Source organism: Panthera onca, chromosome D2 (assembly GCF_046562875.1).
Source record: "Panthera onca isolate mPanOnc1 chromosome D2, mPanOnc1 haplotype 2, whole genome shotgun sequence".
NCBI lineage: Eukaryota > Metazoa > Chordata > Mammalia > Carnivora > Felidae > Panthera > Panthera onca.
Window position 1 is genome coordinate 75,706,256 of NC_138349.1, and position 17,186 is coordinate 75,723,441.

Consider the following 17,186-nt stretch of genomic DNA (forward strand, 5'->3'; position numbering starts at 1 on the left):
GAGTCCTGTGTTCTCGAAACCTGGCAGCAAGCCAGCAGATTACAACAGTTCTTGCTATCGATTTTTACGCCACATGCTGCCAATATTCAACCACCAACGTAACTGTTCTTCAAAACGTGATACATAAGGAAATGTAAACGACTGCAACATCGTCTTTTGCCCATACGTATGGGTATACGGTACGACCGAGCATTCTACCTTGTGGCACTTGTGATGGTAGAATTAAAAACAGATGTTCACCGGTGGAGAAATAAGTGGTTGAGTGAGTTTGGGCCACGCATTGCCGTATCATGGATCTTTAAAGAGAACGAAGTAGGTCTAGAGCCGCACTGTCCAGGATGGCTGCCACGAGCCACAATTTAAACGCCTTAAATTGAAATCATAATTTCAATTTACTCCCCGCACTTCAGGTGCTCACTAGCCACGCAGCGGCTGTGCTGGGCTGTGCAGGTCGAGGAACTGGCGTGAAGAGAGAAAAGATGGACCGCTGCAGGTGAAACCTGTCCATCCTTCTAGAAACGGAGGAACGCCTCGAAGTGTATACCTGTTAAACTTAAAACAAATTTTTTTAGTGTTCTATTTTATTTTTTGAGAGTGCACGAGCAGAGGAGCAGCCGAGGGAGAGGGAGACACAGAATCCGAAGCGGGCTCCAGGCTCTGAGCTGTCAGCACAGAGCCCGACGAGGGGCTCCAACTCACTAATTATGAGATCATGCCCTGAGCTGAGGTCGGACCCTTGACCGACTGAGCCACCCAGGCGCCCTACCCGTTAAAATTCTAACAGTGGTCATGGGGAGGCACAGGGACAGTTAACCATCTCTACATTTTCTAAATGTGAAGACAATCGTGTTACTTCCACATTAAAAATGGTATTGTTATTTAGAGCATTACACGCAAATTGCTGTTTTTCTAAAGACACAGTGCGAGTAGGCAGATTTCTTCTTAGGATTGTTTTGTGACCAAACTTTCTGTTTCTGATGTGAGTTAGGAATGTGTCTTCCCTGTTGCTGTGGAGGAGTTAACCCATCGCTGATCACCCTCCAAACAAGGAAAGCCGGTCCACCTAAGGCTTTTGAAAGGACAAGATTATCTACACAGATTCACACGTAAAAGAACAAGTTACGTTCATTAAAATTACAAGTGTCAATTAAGTGTTTATATTCAACACATAAATAAGGCCAGTTTTTATTCTAAAATAAAGATAACGTTTATTATGACAAGTTGCATAAAAACACACACAGCTTTTACAAAAATCATTTTTGATAGAAAAATATTCGAATACATGTGATATTTGTAGGAACACCACACTATTGCTGTACCTCCAGCTAAAGCTTCAGAGAAACTATTTCTCATCACCAAAATATCCAGTATTTACCACAACCCATCTTTGGAAAGAAGTTCATAGCGTTTTCTGAACAAACCAAAGCATTTGCTCATTGAGTAAATCCCCCTCGCATGTCAAGGGCATTTACACGTCCTAATCCCCACAGACTGGGTGCGCTCGAAGGGAGCCTATAGACCACTTGGGCCTCCCTCACTCCCCAGGGAGGAAACCAAGGCAGAGGGACGGACAGACGTCCTCGGGGCGCCCCGCCCCAGCGTTCTCTCAGCCATCCAGAAGTGAGTGATCACAGAGGTTTAGGAAGGTCAGGATTTCACTCACATTTACTCCTCTGTGCAGAGAATAGGTTTTCCGGTTTCTTCAGAGTAAGGAGGAAATATTAAACACCACTGAGATGGTAATGAAAAGCCATTGTCAAGGGCACTTAGGTCAAACATTGGCTCCGTTTCCCACAGCTTCCCGAATGTCCAGTAGGTGGTGTGGACCGGGCTCTCGCCGCCCCGGGGCAGGTGAGCCTTTCCCTAATGATGGAACACTGAGTCACTGCGACTGTGGGCTTGTCACGTGAGCTCGTTTTACACGGAACTGTTATTCAAGGGAACTGAGGGTGTGTCTTTTGACAGATTCCATGACCATTCAGAAGGTGAAGGGACTGCTGTCACGTCTTCTCAAAGTGCCTGTGTCAGAACTTCTGCTGTCCTACGAAAGTCCCAAAGTAAGTTGCCCAGCGAAACACAGAGTGAAGCTTAGGTCCCGCCCCCCGTAAGACGCGTCATTCAGCTGGGGCTCTTTGTGACTCGGCTGGATTCTCGGTGAAAAACAGACATCTTTGATGTATTAACCCTTTGTTCTGTTTTTAGATGCCTGGCAGAGAGATTGAGCTAGAAAATGACCAGCAGTCATTACAGTTCTATTCTGTGGAAAACGGAGACTACCTATTAGTGCGATGGTAACAGCCAACTAATCAAGTTCAGAGACTCCACTGTTTTATCATGACTGGGGTTCACTGGAAAGGAATGATTCTCTGGAACAATTCTGTCAGAAGAAGAGGTTTTACAACTTGCCCTAAGTAGAGAAAAAGTGGTATTTTTCATTGGGAAGAGACCATTTCTAGGCATATATAGAACAGTAGGTGCAAAGCCTTGGTTACTGCTAATGACTTTCTGATTTTATTTCATATTTATGGTTCATGGCTACTTTAAATATTAAATAGAACCTAGCTAGTCTAATGAAATCTGAACACAGTTAAGGTCCAGCATAAGACCAGTTTTAATGGAATTCCACTGTTGCTACTAGTTTAAAAGGTTACCAAAAGGACTTGGAAGGTCATTTTGGAAAATGTCCCTTGAACTCAGGGAGGCACCTCGTCTGTGTGTAACGCATATGCTATGATCTCTCTTCTCTGCTGCACTATTTTTAGAGTACTTGCAAAAATGAATCCCATGCTTTCTCCTGCAGCTGCACCTACACTGGGCATATATTCTTCTACAGATGAAGACCAGCTCTGATGGGAATTCACGTGTAGTAGGGAACCATCGGGCAATGACAGGAGGAAAGCAAAACTCATTTGAAGTGTCAACTGTTTAAGCAGTATCCTTCCCTATGTCACTAAAACCCTGAGAGGTATTTGACTTATATCCACATTTTAGTTTTTTTTTCAATAGTACCAGACTGCGACCTTCAGGATTTGTGCTAAATGGCAAAAGAAAACTTGAATTAGCCCACTTAATAAGTGAACTTTAAAACCAAAGTCCTGAACCGAGTCGACTGGTTCCTTTTCAAGTTGCCCACTTCAGACATTTCCAGAAACCCCAAGCTTTGGTATCAGTGACCACACAGCATTCTGTGAGTTCTTTTTGGCCCTTAATTATCCTCATTATGCTTTATGGAACTATTCTGTAATCCAGGTTGAAATTCACATTCTCTGTCATTACTCAAGATTTCTGAACTAGGCCAAATTTTAACCAAAAGTGATAGTAATGAATCATAAACTAGAAATGATACATCAGCTTTTAGAAACTTTTTTGTTTTATAAAACAATTTGGTATTTCTCAAATGTTCTTCCAATACAGAAATAAAATTTTTCTTATGCTACAGTAGCAGTCGGTTTTTAAAAAGGAAATTTTGTGCACACGTCTAGAAATATCACATTGGTTACAGGTAAAAAGTGCCAACCTAGAACAATCCCGAAAGACACATGGAATCGACAGCCCAACCGTAGGCTCTCCTCAGACTCTCGCTTGCACACACCCTCAGCCTCACACACCGCGAGTTACGACCCTCCTCCGGCCGCTTCGCACTGACAGGGGTCTCCACACGCTTCCTTCAGCCTCCACAGCTGGGTCAGTTCCTGCGGGGAGTACTGGGGTGAGGACAACATTCCCGTCTCGCACGTCTTCTCACACAGCCACAGGCCGTCCTGGAGGAAAACAAAGGTGAACTTGGGAGCCGTGGAACGGATTTGAAGATCAGACCACGAAAGCCGGCAGAGGCCTTCAAAGACACCTGCGTGCGAACCACCGAAACCACCACAGGTGGGGGCGGGAGGGGGGCGGCAGTGGGGGGATTTCTGTGACCAGAAAGCCTGGGAAGGGCAAGCGGAAAGTTTCCCAGCGGCTGTGAGAAGAGGTAACAGCAGCTGTTCCCATGGGAGCTCACGGTATTCTGGGGATGGCAGCAGGCGCCTTATAAATAAATACTGTGAATTCTCCTAAAACCTGTGAGGTAGGAATCCTTTCCCTTTTACGATTGAGAGACTGAGTGTGCGGTACTTTGCCCAAGGTCAGTCACGGCGAAGGTAGTAAAGGTGAGCGGATGCCGGCAAGGTGAACAGGAAGGACCGACTCTTGACCACCAGCTACTTCCCGGTGATACAACAGAGCCTGAGAAACCCCTGCCGTCTGAGAACATAAAGATGCTAGAAAGAATCAAGTCTTTTCACAGCATGTTTGAACTGGTGGCAGAGGAAAGGAGCTAGAGTCCACGTGTGCCCCGAAGGCCCTGCTGGGTTTTAAAAGGCCACGGGCCCCGGGGACTCACACAGCCAGGACCCCCTAGAGGGAGGGAAGGAGAAAGTGTGTGTGTGTGTGTAATTTAGAAAACAAAACCTGGGTCTCAGCCTTGACCCTGAGCGTCTAGAACCCCACCTGCACTTGGGTGGGTGTGCAGCATGAGTCACATTCGTTGGTAATGCACTCAAGTAGACGGTAAGGCCCTCTGTGGAAGGAGTTTTAAATACACACCTCCATTTCCGAGGAACATGAGGTCACACACACCGGTCTCTCAGCACATCAAGAAACAAGCTCCATAAGCAACATCAAACTACAGACTCAGGCCCACAGAGACCACGGACAGCACAATTAGCAGATACAGAAAATTAGCTTCAGTGTTCAGTTAAGTCAGATTGGGCTTCACTAGGACACAGACTGTCAAAGCTGACCCAGCAGGTGGGAGTTTATTCCCGTTCACCCCTGCAGCGAGGGTGCCCTGCTCTGGGGCCGGGGCGCCACGCAGAGGTCGTGTCCGGCAGACCCTGCACGTGCCTCCGCCCCCCACCTTCTGTGGCCAAAGTGGAAGCCGCAAGAATCCAAAATTCAACAGAACTCTTGGAGGCAAACCCCAGCTTTATACCTGCTGTCTTCTCAGGGCTATTTCTGTTCTGGTCTCTGCAAATTCATTCTTTTCCTGGCTCACTGATCAGTTTATTTTAAAAGACACCTTACAGTGTTTTAGTTCTATCAGTCAGAGGGGCTGAAGGGTCCTTGAACCACCACTGCTGGAAACCTAAGCCAGCTGATTCCTTGAGGGTTTTTTGGTTGTTGTTCGTAATCTCTGTGCCCAACACGAGGCTTGAACTCATGACCTTCAGATCAAGAGTCGCATGCTCTACCGACCGAGCCAGCCAGGCGCCTGGTTCTTTAAGTTTTAAAGCGGCAAAGAATTTCTGACCAAACGTATAAAACCCAGTTCTTCTCTGAGTAGGAAAACTTACAGAATATTTACTTTTGGTTTAAACTCAGAAAAATACTATATGCGAACCTATGTGGATTACTGTGCATTCAATCAAGAGTGCAGCTCTGTGAATCATCTTCAGTTCACCGTTTGTGCCCGTCTGACACAGGACCTTCGCCTCCCGAGTGCCCCGGGGCCAGTCCCCCGTCAGGCTTGCTTACCTGGTACCGTGCGGGCCCTATGGCGGCCATCCAGATGCCCATGCTCACGTCTTCACCCTGTACGTGCCCCGTGAAGTTTAAAGGCAAAAGTTTAAATGCTGTATCATCTTTCAACGGGATGCCACACGTTCTCGTAATCCTCTACTTGTTTTCTCGTTATCCTACCAGCAAATGCCAAGACCGTATTAACACCTGTACACAGAGTAAAAGCCAGCGGCCGTGAACTGCACATCGCAAGGAGAAGACTGGAGACAATATAGCAAGTGGCCGGTCCGCCCTTCTCATGGGCCTTAAACCTCCAGCACGACCGTGTGAAGGACACTGGATCCCAGAGCCGGGCGGCTTGTTCATTGCCACCGTCACCGGAATCAACAAAAAGCAAACACTTGCTCTATCGTCTTCCTTCTTATGAATTTGGTCAAGCCTTCCATTCCTCCAGGGACTATACTTATAAAATATAGTCTGAAAACAAGCAGGCTCAAGAAAAGGTTTAGGGATAGAATTTAGAGCCAGGATCTGAAGGCGAGGACTGCATCCCTGACCTCTGAGGGTGAATCCTACCCAGAAAGACTAACATGCTTTCCCTGGGGAACGCCGGCTCTGTGTCAGCGATGGGATCCTGGGCCGGGTGAAGCTTGTACACTCTTGGGTCAGAGATCCCGAGTCACCTGATAGGTCTTCAGTCTGCCCGCGTTGCTGGCCAGCCAGTGGACGATGTCCCCGGAGATCACGTACCCCGAGCCGCAGGCGAAGGCCGGGTAGGCGGGGCTGGGGTATTCCAGCTCCTGCCACTTGCCGGTTCGGTCAACTGCCCAGTTCAGTCTGAAACTGAGATTCAAGACAAGTTGGTCTCTTCGTATTGGTTTGACCCCTGTCCTACCACTAGGAGGCCGCACCCCTTTCTTATCACTACAGAGGGCTAAGCTGTAAAGGTGAGGAAAGAATGAGAAGTGTTTTTTTAGTCTAAGAAAAGCAATTCTCCAGCTGGCAGGTGTGGCGTATAAAAGAATGGTCTATCGGATTCTCTCAAGGTTACATTTGTGGGGTTTCTGGAAGTGCCAGACCATCTTGTGTACATACGCTAAAAACCCCTCATCAATCCACACTGTATTCTAAAGAAGCAGCAGTTTCAAGAAATGTGTCACCAATTTATTCTAACCACTTCTTTCTGGGCCACGAGGATAAAAGCCCTATCGTGTCTCCTCCTTCATTACATGAGCCTGAGGTTTCTCATTTTGAAGAATTTCCCTCTACGTGGTGAACAACGTACAGTAACCCAGGAGCCTAGGAGGGGGACTGCCCAGCTCAACCACGTTTTGCTTGTGAAAGACAGCTTATGTATTTCATTATAAATTCATTCCATTTGATCAGGTACCTGAAGGCCAAGTGGCTAACAAGCTTTAACTTACTTTCCCCACCAAAAATTAGGCCCGTCCAGATTCTTGTGGGCAATTCTATTAAACACAGCTTCTAAGTCTATGTAACAGTCGTCGTCTGTTTTTAGCAACAAATCAAAGCTGGTTGTTTCCACAGTCCTGTTGGCAAAAGGGAACACGGAAGTCAGTGCGTCCGTACGAGGAGACACGGCGACGCCAAGGCGATGACACCGCTAATATTTTAATGAAAAGCTGTCCCTGAGCTGCCTGTACACTTTTTCAGCTTCTTGTTCCTTCGATGTTGAGAACATTTGCTCAGAAAGTTGCTGCCGACCGCAGTCCCTGCTGGATGTTCACTAAGTGGCATAACACAGAGAAGTACCAGGCTGACTTCAGGTGCAAAAGAGGGGCTCCTGGGTGGCTCTGTGAGGCGTGCGACTCGATTTCAGCTCGGGTCATGATCTCATGGTTTGTGAATTCGAGCCCCATGTCGGGCTCTGTGCTGACGGTGCAGAGCCTGCTTGGGATTCTGTGTCTCCCTCTCTCTCTCCCCCTTCCCTGCTCGCACACACACACTCTCTTACAAAGAAACAGACATAAAAAAATATAAAAGGAACAAAAGAACAAGAACACAATTTAAAAAAAAAAAAAAAAAAAAAAAAGATGCCTTAAGTGAACATATGCTCAAACAACACTTTACTGGCCTTGCTCCGGCCAGGCCACCAAATCCATTCAGCGTTCGAACCTCGTAACGTGTGTTTGCGACAGGGGCCCAGGATGAGGGGACAGGTGTCATACGAGGCCCCACACACAGAATGCTGTTGTACAAGATGCTCTGTTCTGTGCCACTATTTATGCTACACTCACATTTTATGGTTTTTAAAAGATAGAGTTATGACACTGAAATATATTTCCCCTTGGAAACGATTTCCAGCTATTAAACTATTATAAATGACCTTTAGGAGGCCCAGGAGGGTGACTTCATTTACCTAGACATATGAGGGCAAGTAGAAAACTGACTTCATCTCACCCTGCCAACCCCCATGCATCTTTGATTAAAACAAAACAAAATACCCAGAGTCTTGCTAGGGAACCAAATGACAGAAATCTGGAGAAAGTTTCATTAAGCCCAACAATGGTGAATCTAACAACAATAGGTCCACACCAAATTGCTTAACCCTGTGCTTCTATGGTTTATTTCTCATTAGCATCATGGGCACTCATGCTATCTATTTGCTAATTAGGAGGAACTTTTTTGATAAAGGACACTGCGGTCGCTGACCAAGCAACTGAACAGAGAAGGAAGAGGGCGCACAGGCGAGCAGCTGGGAGCGGGTCCCCCACCACAACCCTGGGAGCCCTCCACTGGTGGTGCAGGTGGAGATGATGGCCCAAGACAGTGGCAGTAATGACTGAGGGGAGAGGCCGAGACCTCAGAGACCTGTTTGGAGCACCGGAGACAAAGCTGAAACTGGCGGTGGTATCTCAACTCAACTCAACTTCCACAACCGTCAATCAGCTCCCTATAGAAAGCCCTAGAACTCCACAATCCGGATTTCCCATTTCCTGGACCTCCACTCCTTCTCTTTGCCTCTTTATATTCTTGCCTTGGCCCCCTTACCACAGGAACCCCTACTATCGGCCTTGAGCTAAATAAAGAAGGTTCTCTTTCTCACTCTAGTTATCCAAACAAAACCCTGATATTCCAGACGCGCCCCAATTTCCAACCCTTATTTATATCTGCCCTCTGCCCACAAGGTGACCCCAAAATTATATTAACTTGCCCTAGCTAGGAAACATCATCTTCCATAAACAAATCAGGCCGTCTCCCCCTCAGGACCAGGGGACTGTGTCCACAGAGTGCTTGACCACCTCCCACTCTGCCCAGGACAACAGAGGGGACAGGAACAGACTCTCGGGCTCACCAGGAAACAAGCTCACTGACAAAGTTGTAAAGACAAAGATGTGAAAACACTATGGGTTTAGACAGAGGCAGGTGTTAGCTCTGCACTTAGGGTGGACAGTGTTCAAGGGCTCAATGACACGTTAGGGGACCCTGGAGTAACTAGTAATATTAACTCTCTCTCTTTCTCTGTCTATATATATATATATATAAATAAAATAGTTGTTATTGCCATTATTATTATAAAGGTAGGAATTACAACCAAGGTCTACGAAATATGGAAAGGTTGGGGAAGTTATGGTAGACTCCAAGTGTTTTTGGATTTCATCTTACATAAAAGTTTTGGAATTAGGGCAAGTAGTTTTTATTTTTTTTTATTTACATATTTTTAAATGTTTGTTTATTTTTGAGAGAGAGAGAGAATGTGTGAGCGTGGGAGGGACCAAGGATCTGAAGCAGGCTCTGTGCTGGCAGCAGACAGCCCGATGCGGGGCTTGAACTCATAAACCGCGAGATCATGACCTGACTGGAAGCTGGATCCTTAACCAACTGAGCCACCCAGGCGCCCCAGGGCAAGTGGTTTTTAAATGCGTGGAGAAGAGGATGGAAATATAATGTGGATGTTCAGCTGAACAGAATTCAGATCATTAACCTGGATTCGAGGAAACTATACTCGGGCCGTTTAGGTCGGTGGGTATGGACACAACTGAAAGGGGGCCATTTTCAAACTCACAGATTTTCATCTGATAGTGGCTCGAGACCACCAAGACAGTGACTCAGAGGACCGATTTTGACTCCAAGAGCAGATGACTCAAAATGAAACCAACTTTTGCCCTGTTTTTGATAAAGATCATTCATGTCATGGATCTGCTCATGTAAATAAGAAAGCAGCAGAATTTTAAAAGTTCTCGCAAAGAACCAGGATACAACAGATCACATCCCAGGTGTTCAGGGGCCTTAGGGTTGTTTAAAAAAAAAATTCAGGGGTGCCTGGTGGCTCAGTCGGTTAAGCATCCGACTCTTGACTTCGGCTCAGATCATGATCTCGCAGTTCGTGAGTTTGGGCCCCGTGTTGGGCTCTGCACTGACAGTGAGGAGCTGGCTTGGGATTCTCTTTCTCTTGCTCTCTCTCTGCCCCTCCCCAGCTCGCTCGCTCTCAAAGTAAATAAATAAATTCAGGGGGAGCCTGGGTGGCTTAGTCAGTTAAGCGTCTGACTTCAGCTCAGGACATGTTCTCATGTTTTGTGAGTCTGAGTCCCACATCAATTGACTCCCACAAAGTGTGCAGAGCCTGATTCAGATTCTCTCTCTCTCTGCTCCTACCCCACTTATGCACATGCTCTCCCTCTCAAAAATAAACAAACTTAGGGGCGCCTGGGTGGCTCAGTCGGTTGCGCGGCCGACTTCGGCTCAGGTCATGATCTCGCGGTCTGTGAGTTTGAGCCCCGCGTCGGGCTCTGTGCTGACAGCTCAGAGCCTGGAGCCTGTTTCAGATTCTGTGTCTCCCTCTCTCTGACCCTCCCCTGTTCATGCTCTGTCTCTCTCTGTCTCAAAAATAAATGTTAAAAAAAATTTTTTTTAAATAAACAAACTTAAAAATTCAGTGGTCTAATGTTGATAAATTGTTTCTACACCCAAAGAACAATAAAACAAATTCTACCTGCCCGACGTTTTTTTACAACTTACCATCTATAGAAGTTCAGTAATTTTGCAGGAACGTTCCGGTAAGTGTCAACAACGTCCACAAAAACGATGTCGTCGTAGACGCTGCTTTCCTCCCTCAGTAAGGCATCTTCCCTGTGGAGATTACTCATATGGTCAAGGAGTCTTCGAGGGCGAGAATGAAGGTTTTGTAAGAGAGCATCACCTTCTACAAAGAAAAAGCCGAGAGTCGGAGAAAAACACCACCGTAAACTTCAGCCCCAGAACGTGGAACATTACGCGCACTTGCACTCCTTCCCCGAGACACCCAACGGAGAGCAGCTGATAGGAACTCTCCTCGCGGCCCGGGATGAGCGCACGCGCTCTCCGCGGAGAGCAATGCGGCCTGTCGGGCGGAAGACGCGCACACCGGGAAAGGCCACTCAGACCCAGCCCTAGAGGCAGTATTTCATGTGCTCCCGAGGATGTTCCCCCCAGCACTGTCGGTAACAGAAAACATGGCCCATCCGCACCACGGAGTACAGCAGTTAAAGAAATTACCCTGGTGCTCAGTCGGTTAAGCGTCCTCGATTTCAACTCAGGTTACGATCTCACGGTTGTGAGATCGAGCCCTGCATCAGGCTCTGTGCTGACCAGAGTGGACCCTTGGGATTCTGTCTCTCTCTGCCCCCGCCCCCATCTCCCACTTGTACTCTCTCTCAAAATAAGAAAATAAACATTAAAAAAAAAAAAAGGCAGAACAGACTGGATGGATGCTGGTCTTAAGGAATCACTAGGGTTAAAAAAAAAAAAAAAAATTACCCTGATCTTGCATGTTGAGATGAATGCCACTGAAAAATGGCACTGAGGAAAAGGTGTATTTATTGCTAATTGATATGTACAATCCGGTGCCACAGAATCAATTTTAAAACACTCTCGTCAGGGGCGACTGGGTGGCTCAGTCAGTGAAGCGTAGGACTTTGGCTCAGGTCATGATCTCCCAGCTCGTGGGTTTGAGCCCCGCATGGGGCTCTGTGCCGACATGACAGTTCAGAGCCCAGAGCCAACTTCAGATTCTTTGTCTCCCTCTCTCTCTGCCCCTCCCTCACTCGTGCTCCGTTTCTCTCTCTCTCTCTCAAAAATAAACATCAACAAATTTTTTTAAAAAGCAAATATGAAAAAATAAACATTTGTTAATTCTGAGTAATAAGTACATGGATTTTTTTTTAATTTATTGTTTATTTTTGTGAGAGAGAGACAGAATGCAAATGGGGGAGGGGCAGAGAGACAGGAAGACAGAATCCGAAGCAGGCTCCAGGCTCCCGGCTGTCGGCACAGAACCCAACATAGAGTTCAAACCCATTAACTGAGATCATGACCTGAAGCCAGATACTTAAACGACTGAGCCACCCAGGCACCCCAGTACGTGGACGTTTCTTATAGCACTCTCTATTTTTGGTATATTTGTGAGATCTCATGATAAAAATGTGCCTAGAAAACATTTATTTACTATCGCCCAAGTTCATGAATCACTTGTCACATCTGGGCAGGGACTGTCCTCCGTTTCTGTCAATTTCAGGCAGCATTTTTTTTTTTTACCAGGGCAGGATTTTTTCAAATGTCTTGATCAAATCAGAGAAAATTTCGCGACAAAGTGGCTGAGGGGTGAGGACGAGAAACAGCACAGTAATCTGGCAGTCCACCTTCTGTGCCCACGTGGGGGTCTGGAGATCGGAACCTGATTTCTGCCTCTGTCATTCCGACTGCTGGTCAAGCTCCATGTTTCTGGGCCTGTAGTCTCCTCGGCAGGAGGAGGACGTGGGCTACGTCAGTGACTGTCAGACCGCTCACTGAAAACACAGATCCCCAGGCCTAAGCCTGAAGATTCAGCAGGTCTGGGTGGGGCCCAAGACTCTATCTTTAACACGTGTCTTCCTCGAACTGACACGGGCAGACCACACACACTTCTGCCCTTTGAGACACAGGCCGAAATGACCCTGTGTCCCCTCCAGCTCTTACATTCTACTGTAATAGCTTTTAACTTTAAAGACAAACATACACAATTTAACACTGGAAGGAAAGTGAAGTGTCAGAAAACTGAAGGAACAGGAGAATGGCTGTAATGATGCAAGAGCAGAAATTAAATATAGGCCTTTCGGATGGACAAATCACATGTTTTGTTTTATATTGCATGTATCTGAAAAATAACATAAAGTAATAGATCTGTCTGTGCTTTAAGTCTGATGATCTGTCTATTTAAAAGAACCACAGAGTTTACAGTCTCTCAGTCTTTGGAAGCATCACATCTATCTAGGGAGTTTGTTAAGATATAGATATCTGGGGGCACCTGGGTGGCTCAGTCTGGTTGAGTGTCCGACTTTGGCTCAGGTCATGATCTCGCGGTCTGCAGCCTATGGGTTCGAGCCCCGCGTCGGGCTCTGTGCCGACAGCTCAGAGCCTGGAGCCTGCTTCAGATTCTGTGTCTCCCTCTCTCTCTGCCCCTCCCCCACTCATGCTCTGTCTCTCTCTTTCTCAAAATAATAAGTAAACATTAGGAAAAAAAAAATACAGACATCTGAGCTCCAATCCTAAAGATTTCAACTCCGTGGCTTGAGGTAAGGCCCAGACAGTGATGCTAACACCCAACAACATTTAAGAATCTGTGTGCCACGTGACTGTTCTGAATAGCACTTAGATCCTGATTTTTAAAAATTAATTTATACTCAGATTTTCAGATATACGCAGTACAGGAGAAGACAGTCTATTCATTTTCATTTCTTTAGCCTAAAACTTGAGTTATTTCACTTTTTGAAAGAAATTTTCCCTCACCCAAACCTTATTCCTTTAGCCTCCGTGACAAAAAAAAAAATATGACAAACTTTTGTCCAGAGTACAGTGGCTGCTCCTTGTAGAACAGTTTAGTGACAGAAGTCTCAGGGGCCCCTTAAACGGGGTTTTAAAGGCTCCTCGTAGTACGTACTTGAATGAACTGGTAAAAGAAAGGAAGGTGCTAGATATTCAAGTCAGATGGTGTGCGAGCCCTTTAGGAAACAGCCTGAGTTCCTTATCTGAACTTTCCCCGGGGCTGGACTAGCTTCCTGGTGAGCAGACACCTCCCTGGGCAGACTGGTCTCCTAGTTTTATGTAAAATCTCTGGACTGGAATTAAGTAAGGATCTCTAAATTTTAAATTGCCATTTTTTTTAATATGAAATTTATTGTCAAACAACACCCAGTGCTCATCCCAGCAGGTGCCCTCCTCAATGCCCATCACCCACCTCCCACCCCCCATCAACCTTGTGTGTTCTCATTTTTAAGAGTCTTATGGTTTGGCGCCCTCCCTCTCTCTCTTTTTTTTTTTTTTTCTCCTTCCCCTCCCCCATGGTCTTCTGTTAAGTTTCTCAGGATCCACGTAAGACTGAAAACATATGGTATCTGTCTTTCTCTGTATGACTTATTTCACTTAGCATTAACACTCTCCAGTTCCACCCACGTTGCTACAAAAGGCCAGATTTCATTCTTTCTCATTGCCAAGTAGTATTCCATTGTGTCTATAAACCACAATTTCTTTATCCATTCATCAGTGGATGGACATTCAGGCTCTTTCCATCATTTGGCTATTGTTGAAAGTGCTGCTATCAACATTGGGGTACAAGTGCCCCTATGCATCAGCACTCCTGTTAGCAGTGCTATTCAGAGTGGCTAAAATGAACAAACCAGGAGACTATAGGATGTGGAGAAATGGGAACCCTCTTGCACTGTTGGTGGGAATGCAAACCGGCGCAGCCACTCTGGAAAACAGTGTGGAGGTTCCTCAAAAAATTAAAAATAGATCTACCTTAAATTGCTGGTTTTTTAATGGCAAGTTTATGGGCCAAACCTATGTACCTGTCCCAGCCTATCCTTTGGGGTGATGTAAGCATACAACTACTTCTATGAGGAAACACTATAAATAAAGATGCGTTTGGCAGAAAAATAAAAGCCACAGCCCATTTGCATCCTCAAACAGCATGCAGAGGCCTCAAACTGGGGGTCTGTCCCATCCTCAACACCGTGCTATTGAGGGGTCCCCCGCAGACTCTCCCCTCGGAATTTGGCCCCTGCTTTCCCCGGTCACTGAGAGCCTTCAGGGAAGCCAGGTCCTAATTCTTTTATAGGAACCCACGGTGTGCAGAGCTCTGGGACATCAAGGCAGAAACAGGACCGGGCACCTTTGTTCCATAAGTGATGTTCAGCACAGTGGCCAATAGCAACTGCCTCAACAATGGTTTTTATTTCTTAAAGATCACAGACATAGAATTCTCTGGAGTTCATAGATGGATATAAAATAAGCATCATTCAAGACAAACATAGCCACTAACTCCATCATAACAAGTTCCCTTTAGAGTTTTAAGTGAATGCTTCTGACCCCAAGTCTTAAAGGAGTTCTCCTAACAAAGCCATCCTTGAAATGAGATCTATTAGGCGAAGGATTTTAGAAACATGTACTCTGAAAGACAGCGTATGTTTAAATACATTATGAGGAGAAAGTGTACCGTGAAGCAGGAGGGGAAGCTGAGTCCAACAGACCCCTTCCAAAAGAGGGCACCATGCCTGGGTCAGGGGAACAGAGCTTCTTCCCTTCTGACGGAGAAGCAGCACTGAGCCCACGACAGCTCTACGGCCAGGGTCTAGCAGTTCTGCAGAAGTCCCCACCTGGCTGGAGGATTAACCAAAGACAGCCACACGGGGCCAAGAAAGTCCAAGGCCACTAATTTTTCAAGATCACCTTTATGGTGAAAGACTGGATGTTTTCCCTCGAAGAGCAGGGACAAGACAAGGGTGTCTGTTCTGCCACTTCTACTCAGCACTGTTCTAGAAACTCCAGCCACGACACTTAGACAAGAAAAATCAACAAAAGGTTTCCAGCTTGAAAAACAAAAAAAGTAAAACTATCTCTTTGCAGAAGACATGATCTTGTATATGGAAAATCCTGAGGCACACACAAAACTAGTAACTTAATAAATGAATTCAGCAGAACTGCAACACATGAGAGGGACGTATGGAAATCAACTGTATTTCTACATGTTACCAATGAACGATCTAGAAATGAAATGTAAAAAACAATTCCACTTATTATAGCATCAAAAAAAATATTTAAGAATAAATTTAACCAAAATAAATGCCAGACTTGTGTTCTGAAAGCCACAAAACCACTAAAAGGACTCTAGTAAGACCTAAACAAATGGAAAGATACCATGTTCATGGATCGGAGACTGAACGTCAGGGTGGAACGCTCCCCGAAACAATCTACGTTCACTGCGACCGCTTTCAAAATCCCAGCTGGCTTGTGTGCAGAGACTGACAAGCCGATCCTAAAGTTCACATGGAAAGGCAGCGACCCAGAAGAGCCAAGACAATCTCGAAAGAGAACAAAGTTGGAGGATTCACACTTCTGACATCACCTCTTACTAGGCAGTCAAGACAGCACGGTACTGGCATAAGGACAGACACATGGATCAATAGATTAGAACCGAGATCCCAGAAATAAATCCTTACATTTAAGGTCGGAAAGGACGGAGGGCAGGTGATGGTTGGTAGGGGCCAGGGGAGGGGAGGACGACAGTGTCTGCTAACGGGCACAGGGTTGCTTTGTGGAGTGACGGAAATGGTCTGCAGTTAGTGGAGACACCTACAGAACTCTCATGCACCGGAAACCACTTTAAAAGTGTAAAGTGAACGTGAATTATAGATCAATAAAGCTTTTTTTTTTAATGACAAAAAAAAATCAGCTTTTATGTCAAACTATGAAGATTAGGTACATAAGAATCAGGGCCCTCTTCAGCTTTCAAGCAGCCCACTTACCCTGAATAGTGTAAATAAAACCACCTGCGACTCCCTCCACACCTTCCATGAATCCATGAGGCAAGGCGCCCTCCCCGGCCTGGAAGAAACAAGAACACAAGTGCTCAGCGTTTCAATGCTAAAAATACATTTCTCCTACTTTAAAACTGATCTGGCAAAATCGATAACTGACGCCACAGCAGCTAAATCCACCTATGAAGCTGACGCGCTAGACTTACACGATCGGGCCGACCTCAGTATTCTCGTTTTGTCATCCAGTCGCAATACTACATCAGGGGCACAGAGCAGTCCATACAGTGTTCAGACTCCAACTTACACAGGACCACACACTCTTGAACTTGCTACAGTCAGAGTATAACAACCACTCTTCTTTTACCTCCCAACCCTACCGCTGGAAAAAAAATTATTACCACCTCTGATTTCTTGGAGAGGAAAACTGATGAATTCAAATGCACCCAGGCCCATTTTTAACCTCGGCTCCACCATGCAGAGAAAAGCCCCTCTAAACAGACCGTTCAGATGCAGCCCTACCGATTTCTGATGTGGTGGAAAGTGCCAACCGTCAGCGACGGTCCTTTCCGCCTCTGAGGACTGGAGGACTTTTTATTATTTTTTAAAAATTATTTAAATTTTATTTTAATGTTTATTTATTTTTGAGAGTGAGAGAGAGACAGAGCATGAGAGGAGGAAGGGCAGACAGAGAGGGGGAGACACAGAATCCGAAGCAGGCTCCAGCCCCTGAGCTGTCGGCACAGAGCCCGGTGTGGGGCTCCATCTCATGATCCATGAGATCATGACCTGAGCCGAAGTCGATGCTTAACCGACTGAGCCACCCAGGTGCCCCTGGAGGACCCTTATTAATCAAAGTTTACCTCTCCCCACCTCACAAGTCCCCCCATGCCCCTGCCC

At 46.1% G+C, this 17,186-nt stretch overlaps 2 protein-coding genes across 7 annotated transcripts in view; one reads left to right on the plus strand and one right to left on the minus strand.

The window, feature by feature from the left end:
* TBCE (tubulin folding cofactor E) overlaps nt 1-3,436 on the plus strand; it is a 622,247-nt gene extending 618,811 nt beyond the window's left edge. For all 3 annotated transcript variants that reach the window (XM_078434212.2, XM_078434211.2, XM_078434209.2), the window contains exons 16-17: nt 1,966-2,057; nt 2,203-3,436. In XM_078434212.2, coding sequence (XP_078290338.1) covers nt 1,966-2,057; nt 2,203-2,295 — 185 coding nt within the window. In that variant the 3' untranslated portion in view covers nt 2,296-3,436. The remainder of the gene's footprint in view (nt 1-1,965; nt 2,058-2,202) is intronic.
* B3GALNT2 (beta-1,3-N-acetylgalactosaminyltransferase 2) overlaps nt 1,183-17,186 on the minus strand; it is a 77,834-nt gene continuing 61,830 nt past the window's right edge. For 3 of the 4 annotated variants that reach the window (XM_060642864.3, XM_078434213.2, XM_081790552.1), the window contains 6 exons: nt 16,278-16,356; nt 10,480-10,663; nt 6,924-7,049; nt 6,183-6,342; nt 5,515-5,571; nt 1,183-3,761 (listed from right to left, as the gene is read on the minus strand). In XM_060642864.3, coding sequence (XP_060498847.1) covers nt 3,615-3,761; nt 5,515-5,571; nt 6,183-6,342; nt 6,924-7,049; nt 10,480-10,663; nt 16,278-16,356 — 753 coding nt within the window. In that variant the 3' untranslated portion in view covers nt 1,183-3,614. The remainder of the gene's footprint in view (nt 3,762-5,514; nt 5,572-6,182; nt 6,343-6,923; nt 7,050-10,479; nt 10,664-16,277; nt 16,357-17,186) is intronic. The other variant, XM_060642863.3, reaches the window with a different exon arrangement.